Source organism: Lethenteron reissneri, chromosome 69 (genome assembly GCF_015708825.2).
Source record: "Lethenteron reissneri isolate LAM-NWPU_2019-01 chromosome 69, ASM1570882v1, whole genome shotgun sequence".
NCBI lineage: Eukaryota > Metazoa > Chordata > Hyperoartia > Petromyzontiformes > Petromyzontidae > Lethenteron > Lethenteron reissneri.
In genome coordinates, this window is record NC_083847.1 from 6822066 (window position 1) to 6835757 (window position 13692).

Below are 13692 nucleotides of genomic sequence, written 5' to 3' on the forward strand. Positions count from 1 at the left end.
CATAGAGTTACACAGAGTTACACAGAGACCCATAGAGTTACACAGAGACCCATAGAGTTACACAGAGACCCATAGAGTTACACAGAGACCCATAGAGTTACACAGAGACCCATAGAGTTACAGAGACTCATAGAGTTACACAGAGACCCATAGAGTTACACAGAGACCCATAGAGTTACACAGAGACCCATAGAGTTACAGAGACTCATAGAGTTACACAGAGACCCATAGAGTTACAGAGACTCATAGAGTTACACAGAGACCCATAGAGTTACACAGAGTTACACAGAGTCCCATAGAGTTACACAGAGTCCCATAGAGTTACACAGAGACCCATAGAGTTACATAGAGACTCATAGAGTTACACAGAGTTACACAGAGTCCCATAGAGTTACACAGAGTCCCATAGAGTTACACAGAGACCCATAGAGTTACACAGAGACCCATAGAGTTACACAGAGATCCATAGAGTTACACAGAGACCCATAGAGTTACACAGAGATCCATAGAGTTACACAGAGATCCATAGAGTTACACAGAGTTACACAGAGACCCATAGAGTTACACAGAGACCCATAGAGTTACATAGAGACCCATAGAGTTACACAGAGACCCATAGAGTTACACAGAGACCCATAGAGTTACACAGAGACCCATAGAGTTACACAGAGACCCATAGAGTTACACAGAGACCCATAGAGTTACACAGAGACCCAGAGTTACACAGAGACCCATAGAGTTACACAGAGACCCATAGAGTCACATAGAGACCCATAGATATACACAGAGACCCCTAGAGTTACACAGAGACACACAGAGTCACACAGACCCATTGGGTTACACAGAGACCCATAGAGTTACACAGAGACCCATAGAGACACACAAAGACCCATAGAGATACATAGAGACCCATAGAGTTACATAGAGACCCATAGAGTTACACAGAGACCCACAGAGTTACACAGAGACCCATAGAGTTACACAGAGACCCATAGAGTTACATAGAGACACATAGAGTTACACAGAGACCCATAGAGTTACACAGAGACCCATAGAGTTACACAGAGACCCATAGAGTTACACAGAGATCCGTAGAGATCCATAGTTGCATAGTGAGTTACATCTCGGGCGTTATAGGTACATACACTCATAGAGTTACATAGATACGCATAGAGTTAGTTCCATGGAGATCCATAGCGTTACATCGACAGCCGTAGGATCACGCAGAGATCGATAGAGTTTCATGGATTATCTACAGAGTTACAAAGAGATCTATCGAGGTACGTAATAAGTATAACCCGTAAAAACAAAGTTTTTCACTATAAATCCTTTATATGCGTGGCGGCTAGAGTCCTCTCGTCCTCTGGCTTGAGATGGCTGCCACCTATGGGTCAGATGAATGCATTGCGCCATTAAGCAATTGGTAATTAAATATAATATTTTTGTCCTAAAAAGTGTAAAATTTTGGAAAAAAATTTTCACGAACATTAATTGTCACGCACAACGAGTCTGTGTGGAAAATGTCAGCTCGATTGGATCACGGGAAGTGGGTTAAAAAACGACCGAAAGATTTGCACGGTCCTAAGCAAGCAAGCGAACTTAATATAAAGGATTTAAAAATAAGAATCCATAGGGTGCAACGGAGATCAATACAGTGGTAAATGGGGTTAGAGAAATCCACAGAGTTACATAGAGATTCAAAAAGTTTATTTTCATAGCCATAGAGTTACATCAGGAGGCATGTAGTTATTTAGAGATGCACAAAGTTACACAAAGATATACAGCGTTGCATAGAGATCCATAGTTACAGAAAGATTCACAGTTCAGAGTCAGAATCTTTATACTGGTAGGAACCTCTGGTTACACCAGCCCACAGGGGATTATTGTGTCCGTCGTGCAGGGAGGGGCTGGGTGGGGAGAGTGGGGAGGGGCTAGGTGGGGAGGGTGGGGCTGGGTGGGGGGTGGGAGGGGTGGGGCTGGGTGGGGAGGGGCTGGTCACCCCGTGGTGCCCTTATAAAACTCAACGTTTAACCTACTCACGCCGGCTTGTGCCCGCCCTCACAGTCGGGCATATTTGCGGAATACACCACGCCGCCGTTGACCCTGCAGGCCATTGACCGAGCAACCCGACGTTCCTACCAGCTCCCTCCGCAGCAGGACAATATGTCTAAGGAACGAAACAGGTGGACTTCTCCACAAATCTGGCTGTCGCCTGATGAAGCTAGTTGTAATTACTGGCGAAGCGTCGTACTCAGATTGTAAATGTTGTGGCTTGGCTCTCCAACACGCCGGTGTGTTGTACTAGTAACGAATTGGCCACGTTCTGTTTACATTTTGCTGTGTTGGTGTGGTGGTGGGTTTAACGCAAGGAATGTGTCTTAGACTGCAGGAGGAATCCGATGAGCCTTGAAACTCCTTTCCACAGATGTCCAGCATGGAAGACTGTCCACCCCCTCGCAGTCAGCCCACCAGGCATTGGTTCAGTGCAGCTCAAAGACTCGGTCGCCGAGCTCGGCATTTAAGGGCCTCAAGACCGGAATGGGTGATCTTGCCGACAATGTGTCCATCGGGGAGGCAGCTCCACATCCGGACAGCAGAGTGAAGAGGAAGAAGGGGGAGCTTTAGTCCAGGGAGCAATAAACTGTGGTAACTGTGGCGGCCTTCAGACAGCCGCACGCAGTATTTGGCGAAAGGTGGTTTAACGGCCATTGATATTTGCGTCTGATGTTAAACGAGGGGGGCAATTTTTTGACGTAAAAAGGGGGGGGGGGGGTGGGTGGCGGGCGCGGGAGGGGCACATTCCGCTCCGCTCGTCACTTCAGGCCTGTGGCGGCACGTATTCGCGACGCGGGCGAACGCACGTGCCGATGTTTTCCCACAGGCAGCCATTGGTTGTGCACGAATCGTCATCGATCTCACGCTGGGTTTCCGGCTTGCAGCATGAACGCTTCCTTATGGCGTGCGCCACGAACGGTGCAGATGCCAATAGCACCAATACCAATGGCACAAATGGCACAAACCAGAGAGCGACGTGCGATCGTGGTTCATGTTTAGAGGTGGTCTCATTTGATGGATATGAAATCTGCACGCGTCCTGGCATTGTAGGCGTCTCTGCTGCAGCTGTGAACACAGGAAGATGAACACCAGGCTTGTGTCAGTGTACGCGCACGTCTAAAAGACAAAGATACCCCGTGTAGCCTTAACAGACTTTGGGTAAATGCTGTTAGCGAGCACCTATGAAGGCCGGAATGGCACGCGATAGGGTGGGTGGCCAGCACCACGCCCGACCACCTTTGTCTCCCCAGTGGCGATGTTTACACACCGCACCAGGTACTCATTTGAGGCTGAGTCGACCTCGGGGAGGCTCAGATAATCGTCACCGGTGGTGGTGTTGGCCGCAAGCGGGAATCCAACTGGGGTCTCTGCCCGGCTCGTAGCGTAGCGCTCACCGCTATCACTACCGCTCCCCACACAGATTGACACACACACACAATGACACACACACACACAATGACACTCACTCACACACACATTAAATTTTGATTTAAAGCTTTCGTGACTGCAGGGATTCATCTTCTTGGTTCTTTCGGTAAAGTCACGTAGAATGGAAATAATAAAATAATAAAATTTTAACATAATAAAATAATTCTCACGACATTTCGGCCACAACGCAAGCAGCCATCCTCAGGTGAAGAACAGGTCTGTCGGAAAAACAGAGTCTGAATGACCAGGACGTGTCATTCAGACGCTGTCTACTCGACAGACCTGTTCTTCACCTGAGGACGACTGCTTGCGTTGTGGCCGAAATGTCGTGAGAATTATTTTATTATGTTAAATTTTTATTATTTTATTATTTCCATTCTACGTGACTTTACCGAAAGAACCAAGAAGACACACACACATTGACACACACACACACACAAATGACACTCACACACATAATGACACTCACACACACACATTGACACACACAATGATACTCACACACAAATTGACACACACACAAATTGACACACACACACATTAACACACACACACAATGATACTCACACACACAATGACACACACACACAATGACACACACACACACACAATGACACACACACACACAATGACACACACACACACACAATGACACACACACACACAATGACACACACACACAATGACACACACACACACAATGACACACACACACACAATGACACACACACACACAATGACACACACACACACACACACAATGACACTCACACACACAATGACACACACACACACAATGACACACACACACACAATGACACACACACACAATGACACACACACACAATGACACACACACACAATGACACACACACACACAATGACACACACACACAATGACACACACACACAATGACACTCACACACACAATGGCACTCACACACACAATGACACACACACACAATGACACACACACACAATGACACTCACACACAATGACACACACACAAAATGACACTCACACACAATGACACACACACACAATGACACACACACACAATGACACACACACACAATGACACACACACAATGACACACACACACACACACCTGTAAAGTTGGCGATGATGCAGGTGTTTTTGTTGCCGTTCGGGCCTTGAGCCTCCACCGAGTAAACTCCGTCCTCCGGGCTCCGTCGCCACAACAACTTGCCGCTTGGCACAGCCCAGTCCCAGTCGACGATTTCCAACGAGGTGTTGATCTCGTACGACACGTTGGACGTTTTACCCGAAGTCCGATATTTCACCTGCATGGCGGCAATGGGAGGAAACGCGTCCGCACGCACAACGGAGACACCTGTGATGTCCTGTGCTCAATCAATGTTTCCGTCGCCATGGAAAAGCAATACGAGCAGTCCCGGGTTAAGGGTTAGGTTCCCCAGAACGATCCGTGACCCCAGGCTTTCCGTGTGTCGGGAAATGAACAATTCCCCCCCCCCCAAATCAACTATAAAATCAATGATAAAATCAATTTAGAAAATCCCATTGCCGGAAATAGTTGTAGCCTCCACTACCATTTTCTCCCAGTGCCGTATCACGCTGACACCCGTTTTCTGTCGTTGCCTGCATCGTATCGCCGTTCATACGTCCTGCACTTCCCACGATTATTTAATTTCATCAAGCTACCCCCATTATTAAACTAGGAGAGAGACAGAGAGACGGAGAGAGACAAGGAGACAGACAGAGAGAAACAAGGAGAGACAGAGACACAGAAAGAGACAGAGACAGACAGACACAGACAGAGAGAGACAGAGAGAGACTGAGATAGATAGAGAGACAGATAGAGAGACAGAGACAGAGAGAGAGACAGACAGAGAGAGACAGACAGACAGAGACAGAGAGAAAGACAGAGAGAAAGACAGAGAGACAGACAGAGAGAGACAAACAGAGAGACAGAGAGAGACAGACAGAGAGAAAGACAGAGAGACAGAGAGAGATAGACAGAGAGAGACAGAGAGAGACAGACAGACAGAGAGACAGAGAGAGACAGACAGAGAGAGAGACAGGCAGAGAGAGACAGACAGAGAGAGACAGGCAGAGAGAGACAGAGAGAGACAGACAGAGAGAAAGACAGATAGACAGAGAGAGCCAGGAGGAGCGGAGTACGGATGCTGGATCAGCATCTCCCAGACGGCCCAATGCAACCCCCCCCCCCACCCCGTTTGTGCGACTTACCAGCAATTTGTCGCCTATGTAGACAAGGATCAAGTTCGTCTCGTCGTTGGGACAGCTCCACTTGATGCCATCAACTTGTCCTTGAAGATGTCGCAACGACGAAGGTTCGATGGCTTTGCCAGCCGTGTCGCCAACTGGAAAGATATTTCATGAGGAATGTTTTTTTATTTAAAAGATGTCACCGACATGATCATCGAGAGCCACGATCTTTTATCCACTGGTGGATCAAGGCCTTGCCAACACTCACAGAAACTACACGAAATAATATTGTTATTTATTCATTAACCACAAGTACCACGTGTGTGTGTGTGTGTGTGGTTAATGCAGACCATGACGATGCCCTGCAATAGGGTGTGGGTGGATGTGTGTGTCTATTTGGCTGGGTCATGTAGCCCGCATGCCCAGCTACCGCATGCCCAGCTACCGCATGCCCAGCTACCGCATGCCCAAGCAACTTGTTCGGCCACAGAGGGATACAAACGGGCAGGACATGGGCTGGAGAAGAGATGGAGTGATGTGGTACAGGAGGACGTGGAGCTGAGTGGACTTGCTGATGACTGGAACCAGCGTTGTCAAGATCGGCCTCTGTGGAAGAGGCTCTTGAAGCATGCTACTAGAAAGTTGGAGGCAGTCACCCTCCAGCCACAATGGAGGGCAGAGCATTGAAGCTCACAACGAGTGGAGCGCTGGGCGACTAAAATACAGCAAGTTGGCACAGCAGGGGTACAGGTGGTGCATCTACCGATCATCTGTCGGACAAACCAGGGCACCTGCGTTTGTCCCGTGACCTCCTGTCAGCGAGCCTTCGACACTTCGCGTGGCCTCAAAGTGCACCTGACCTGGCACAAGCGTGCTGTGGTGATGTCACTGTCACTTAGTGGCGAATAGCTAGGTATTGGTGGTTTGAATTTTTCGATTTAAAGCTTTCGTGACTGCAGGTGCTGGTGGTGGTTATTCTTAGGTTTTTTCGGTAAAGTCACGTGTCTCTGTGTGGCGAGTCTGTGGGTCTCTACGTGGTTAGTTTGTGGGTCTCTGTGTGTGCTGTTTTACTTGCCAAGCTGGAAGAAGAGAATCAGGAGGAGAAAAATCTTCAGATAGCCCTAAACATGGCACAGGGTAAACAGAATGCACAATTTTTCGACCATTTATAACTCGTACACGTCGATTGTTTAATGTTCATTGTGATGCCACCAGTTTGATGTCGTTATCAGACGAAGACCTTTACGTGCATAATTTTCGCAGCGGTAATTTCAACTCGTAATGCGCACCACACGTCCGCTGGTGTCCTTGAACCTGGCACCTCCGGTTAGCGCGGTTGGCTACTGTGGCGGCGTTTGCACAAAGTCCCTCCGCTCGGGGGGCGCCCCGGTGACGTTATGCTCCTCACCTGGAGATGCGCACGAGGTCGTGGCTTCGATCTCGGACCCTTACGGAGGACGCGCGATTTCTCCACCCGCGGTGGCCGCGTGGATTTTTCTCCGAGCACTCCGGTTTTGACCTCCACCTTTAAAAGAAACACCACGCGCTCATATAATTTTGCGTAGGTGGGGGGAAGGTGGGTGGGTGGATGGATGGGTAGAGGGTGGGTGGGGAGGTGGGTGAATCGGTGGGTGGATGAATGGGTGGGTGGATGGGTGGGTGGGTGGATGGGTGGGTGGATGAATGGGTGGATGGATGGATGGGTAGAGGGTGGGTGGGAAGGTGGGTGAATGGGTGGGTGGATAAATGGGTGGGTGGGTGAGTGGGTGGATGGGTGGGTGGATGAATGGGTGGATGGAGGGTGAGTGAGTGAATGGATGGAGGGTGGGTGAATGGGTAGAGGGTGGGTAGGTAGGTGGATGGGGAGGTGGGTGGGTGTATGGGCAGGTGAATAGGTGGATGGGTGGGTTGGTGAATGGATGAATGGGTGGAGGGTGGGTGGGTGGGTGGATGAATGGGTGGATGGGTGGATGGCTGAATGGATGAATGAATGGAGGGTGGGTGAAGGATGGGGGTGGGTGGGTGGGTGAATGGGTGGGTGGGTGAAGGATGGGAGTGGATGGGTGGGTGGGTTAGTGGATGGGTGGGTGGGTGGTGTCCCGTTCACCACCGAATTTCAGAACGTGCAAAGCGGCTCGTCATTAATTTTATTAAGAGAGGCGGCGGCGGCAGCAGCAGCAGCGACGCCGTTGGTTTCATTTTTAAAAGGCGTTGGTACTCTCCGTACGCGTACGTAACATAGATAATCGGAACTGAACCCGAAGCAAAAGTCCGTGCGTAGGAGAGGGCGTGTGGCACAGATTTCGGCGCTGGCTATCGCAGTGGCGGCGGTCGTGTTGCTATGGTTCTCTGCGGCGAGGAACTAAATTCAAAGGTGCTGCTACTGCTGCTGCTACTGCTGCTGCTGCTACGCCTATCTCTAAATAGAATAAACGATGAGCCGCTGGTGACGTACGTGTACGCCATCGGAACGGGAAAGGGTTAACACAGAGCTCAAAAAGCGAGGAATCACCGCGATCCAGTATGGCAGCGTTACCGTCACAACCTGTTACAGTATCAACGCGTATACCACAAATACCACGTGTGTGTGTGGTTAATGCAGACCATGATGATGTCCTGCCATAGGGTGTGGGTGTGTGTGTCTATTTGGCTGGGTCATGTAGCCCGCATGCCCAGCTACCGCATGCCCAAGCAACTTTTGTTTGGCCACAGAGGGATATAAACGGCAACGACATTGGCAGGAGAAGAGATGGACTGATGCGGGAGGATGTGGAGCTGAGTGGAACTCTGTGGAGGAGGCTCGTGAAGGACGCTGCTACTGGGCAGTTGGAGGCAGTCGCCCTCCAGCAACAACAGAGGACAGAGGAGCGAGGCTCACAACAACGAGCGGAGCACCGGGCAGCTAAATTGCAGCAAGTTGGCACAGCAGGGGTACAGGTGGTGCATCTACCGATCATCTGTTGGACAATCCAGGGCAGCTGCGTTTGTCCCGTGACCTCCTGTCAGCGAGCCTTCGACACTTGACGTGGCCTCAAAGTGCACCTGGCCTGGCACAGGCGCTGTGGTGACGCCTCTGTTAGTTTAACACGTAGCAGGCTTTCGCGACCAATATTATTCATAATCAACGTTTTTGGGTTTAGATCGCGTTATTTATAAATGTGTCGTAACCCTCCACCACCCGACACGGCCAATCAGTAAAAAAGTGTCACGTTGACAAAGACAAATAGTTCACTGCTTTAGCCCACCGGTGTGTTGAAGCGTGAAACCACCACAACATTTACAAAAAAAAATGTGTGGTTTCACGCTTCAACACACCAGTGGGCTAAAGCAGTGAACTATTTGTCTTTTGTCAACGTGACACTTTTTTACTGATTGGCCGTGTCGGGTGGTGGAGGGTTACGACACATTTATAAATAACGCGATCTAAACCCAAAAACGCCTCTGTTACATAGTGGTGAATGGCGGGTATTGGTGTTGGTCTATTTGGTGTTTGAACATCTTAACACAACTCCTGTATTTGTGCCATAAAGGGAGAAAAGGCCATGCTTTCTTTTTGTTAGATGTTATTGTTACCAGGTGTAAGATCCCACTGAGCTGCTATGTATCGATTGGCCATCACAAATGATAGCTCATCCAAGTGTCTTAGTATCATCATCATCATCATCATGTGGAAATGTATACAGTGGCGGCTCCTGCAAAATCTCTCAGGGGGGGCAAATGTCTGGATGATTGATAAGGATAAGGTCCACCCATGCAATGAATAAATTAACAGCTTAAGCATGTAAAGGCAACTTCACTTCTTTAATATTAATGAAAAATAAAGTGACTCTTACAATACATCTTGTTTGTTTATATACTCACTATTAAAACAAACCACTCAAGTTTATTTTATTAAAGATTCCACTAGGTAGCGATAAATTATATTGTTGGATGAAACGTGCTTACGTATGATGACGTTAGCACGTATGATGACGTAAGCACGTATGATGACGTAAGCACGTTAGGGCGAGCCCTCCCGGAAGCCATAGAGAATGCATTGGAGCGCCCCCGTTCGAAAAAAAACATCTTTGAATGTAAGTCTATGGGGCCACTCGGGGCGATTCTCAGCCGTAGTGAAATCGCCCCAAAAGAGGCGGTACTCCACAGAACGTGACATGACGCTGATTGGACTATATCCAGAGGCTGACAGTGACGGCTAGCGTGACTCTGTGGTTGAATGACATTGGTGGTGCGTCGCCCAATCGCCCTAATGAAGAAACCGCCCCTGAATGTATAGCAGTAGCCACATACTCTAAACGCATGTGTTTCTAAATGTGGAGGGAAAACCCGGGACGACCCGGAGAAAAATCAACACGACCACGGGGAGAACTCTAAATCTACAGCAGCAGGCGTCATCAGGGTCGGGATCGGACCCACGGACCTCCCGCATACCAGGCGAGGTAGGTAACATCTCCTAGCCACCGTGATGATAAGAGAGACACGCCAACTTCAAACATACAGCAGCAGGCATCATCATGGTCGGGATCGGACCCACGGACTTCCCGCATACCAGGCGAGGTAGTTAACATCTACCTAGCTAGGTAGATGTTAACTTATCATTCAATAGTTTAAAGTTGAGAGGTGTAGTAGCGGTGGTTACGGTCACCGGCAGTGCAGGAGGCGGAGCTGCGAGTACGCCCTCCGGGGCCCGAGTTGAATCTGTGGATGACAGTCGGTAGGTCAGGTGGCACCGTCACACACGCACACTCATCTCACCCTCAACAGCATCGTGCGTCCATAGAGACATTGTCCATTTTTACCATGCGCGTATACAGTCGATCGCCGATTATCCGGCTGCTTCCAACATTATCCGGCAGTCTCGGGCCGATCCGGCAAAACCGCTCCAAAGGTGCGGTGATCGGCAGCACCATGCAGCTTGACTTCAGCGTCAAATATTGCGTACGGTACTTTATACACTACATACAACGTAAACAATGAAAGTACTATGGGAACCTCATTTGCCAGTAAAAATATGATAATTGGTTTTTTACCCTTCTATCTGGCAACAAAACTGACACCTTTTTACAAGGAGTCATGTTTGCATAGACCGCAATACCTGCAGTCATAATACAAACAAAGGACATAACTATGATAATGTGCACTGTCCTTGAAGTTGATTGGTCCACACCCGAGACAGCTTTCCTTAGAGCCTAGTCTCACATGGGTTGGACCAGATGACGCCAAAAGGCGCCTTTTGGCGCACATTATCAAAGTTATGTTTTTTGTTTGCATTATGACTGCAGGTATTGTGGTCTATGTAAACATGACTCCTTGTAAAAAGGTGTCAGTTTTGTTGCCAGATAGAAGGGTAAAAAAACAATTATCAATGAAAGTACTGCACCTATATATATCACCCCATGATGCAGAGTGGTTCACTACGGTTACGGTAGATACGGTCACTTTTTTCACGCAAGATATTTATTTGTGTCTCTTTGCGCGTTTGTTTGTGTGGTACAGAAGGATGCGCTATCAGTGGTCTCGACATCGGCCTCTGTGGAGGAGGCTCGTGAAGGACGCTACTGGGCAGTTGGGGGCAGTCGCCCTCCAACAACAACGGAGGGCAGAGGAGCGATGCTCACAACAACGAGCGGAGCGGCTAAAGCGCAGCGGGAGTTGTCGGAGTAGGGAGAAGCACAGCAGGTGGTAAATCTGCCAGCCATCTCGGTCAAGTCATCCCCATGGCACCAGCTGGGTCTGTCCCGTGGCCTCCTCCTGCCAGTAGCAGAGCCTTCGACACTTCACGTGGTAGTCTCAACGTGCACCCAGCCTGGCACGGGCGACGTGGCGATGGCACGGCAACTCGGTGGTTGTTGTTGTTGTTGTTGCTGTGTGTGCGTTCGGGTGTTCATTCAGTGAAGGTGCATTTCTTACGAGCGCGTTTGATGATTTTGTCGTACAAGACTAATGGTTTTATGCAATTCTGGTCTTCCTCCTCGCGTGACAAAGCAATCTTCTCTTGTGACCCTGGAAACAAAAACAAAGACCTCCCTTAACAGACTGTAGGGGTAAGTGCTGTTAGCGAGCAGCACCTATGAAGGCCGGCACGACACACGAGGGGTGGGTGGCCAGCACCATGCCCGGTCGTCATTGTCTCTGCCGAGTGGCGATATTTTTACACACCGCACCAGGTACTCATTTGAGGCTGAGTCGACCTAGGGGAGGCCCAGAACCGGTTCAGACAATCGTCACTGGTGGTGTCGCCAAGTTCGTAGCACAGCGTGCTAATCGCTGCACCACCGCTCCCCACACACATACACACGTAGACACACGTACACACACACGTACACACACAGACACACACACACACGTACACACACAGACACACGTACACACACAGACACACACAGACACACACACGTACACACACACACAAACACAGGTGTACACACAGACACACACGTACACACACACACGTACACACAGACACACACGTACACACACACACATAAACACACACTTGTACACACATACACACACGTAAACACACATGTACAAACACATAAACGCACGTACACACACGTGTACACACATACACACACTGACACACACACTAACACACTGTGACACACACACTATGACACACTGACACACACACTAACACACACACTAACACACACATTGACACGCACACTAACACACACACTAACACACACTGACCACACACACACACTGACACACACACACTATGATACACTGACACACACTAACACACGTACACACACATAAACACACACATAAACACACAAGTACACACACACGTACACACACATACACACACTGACACACAAACTAACACACACACACTGACACACACACAGTGACACGCCAAGTGATCTCCGACTGAACATTCTTCCCCAAAGCGGCCGACTTGTGGTTCACCAGCCCTGCGCCTCTGGTGGAAATCCCCAGGGGCCTACAACATGGCCGCCAATCAACAACAACATCAACAACAAGCACAACAACAACATCAGTTTTAGACGTGGTGGGCTTTAGCCACCAACACCACCCATGACGCGTGCGTGTCTCTGTGTGCGTGTCTCTGTGTCTTGTCTGGGGAGGTGGTGGAGGTGGAGGAGGTTCGATCGCGTGAAGCTGTAAAAGTGCACCTACACAAACCCTCCCTCGATGGCCGTGTCGGGTGGTGGCGAGCTTGACGACACACCAAGTTCATGTATTAGGTGTAGCCCTGTGAGCCATTCGGCTCTTGAATCGGGTGCAACCGCAACAAACAAATAAAAATGAACAAAAAACATCTTAAAGTGACTATGTGACTGAGTGCAAACAGAAAATCCAAGAAAAGACAGCAAAATATTGCAGAAAAAGCACCGTTACACACCAACGCTGTGTGCAAACATCCCATTGGGATGCAAGTCAAACAACCAACAACAACCACAAGACAACTTAGATTAAGGCCATCAGTCTAACTCTGTACTACAACAAACAAACATGGCTAAACCAATACACTTTTCGAAAATCACCAAAATAAAGCCATAAAAGTCAAACAACCACAAGACAACTTAGTTTAAGGCCATCAGTCTAACTCTGTACTACAACAACACAAACATGGGCAAACCAATACACTTTTCGAAATCACCAAAATATGGCTATGAAAGCAATGAAACAGTGATCATAGGAACTGTGACGGAATTTTCACAATAAATGACGTAAACAACATGTACTACCAAAACCCTGCAGCCATAGCTGGCTACATGAGTCACTCCACAACAGCAGGAGCATCAAGAGACAAACGAGACAAACACCCTCCTCCTCTTATTATCATCGCCACCCCCACACCCTGGCGCACCTGGAGTCGTCGGGGGTTCCGTGGGAACACCGTCACGGATAGCCATGTCTCTCGGAACGTCGGACGATTACGATGGCGCCGAGGGGGTTCACGACAGCGAGGCTTCCTGTTTCCGCGTTGGCCGCGTTCTTTGGTATTTCCCTGACGCCACC

General features: G+C 49.0%; 1 protein-coding gene across 1 annotated transcript; it reads right to left on the reverse strand.

Moving 5' to 3' along the window:
- Window positions 1–2780: 2780 nt before the first annotated feature.
- On the reverse strand, window positions 2781–13692 carry LOC133360549 (uncharacterized). Its single transcript, XM_061579339.1, has 8 exons — window positions 13541–13692; window positions 11608–11700; window positions 10343–10395; window positions 7106–7222; window positions 6773–6818; window positions 5719–5852; window positions 4595–4790; window positions 2781–3120 (listed from the first exon to the last, which is right to left on the reverse strand). Exons 1-8 carry the CDS (start codon window positions 13584–13586, stop codon window positions 2819–2821), a joined length of 987 nt encoding a protein of 328 aa, XP_061435323.1. The 5' UTR covers window positions 13587–13692; the 3' UTR covers window positions 2781–2818.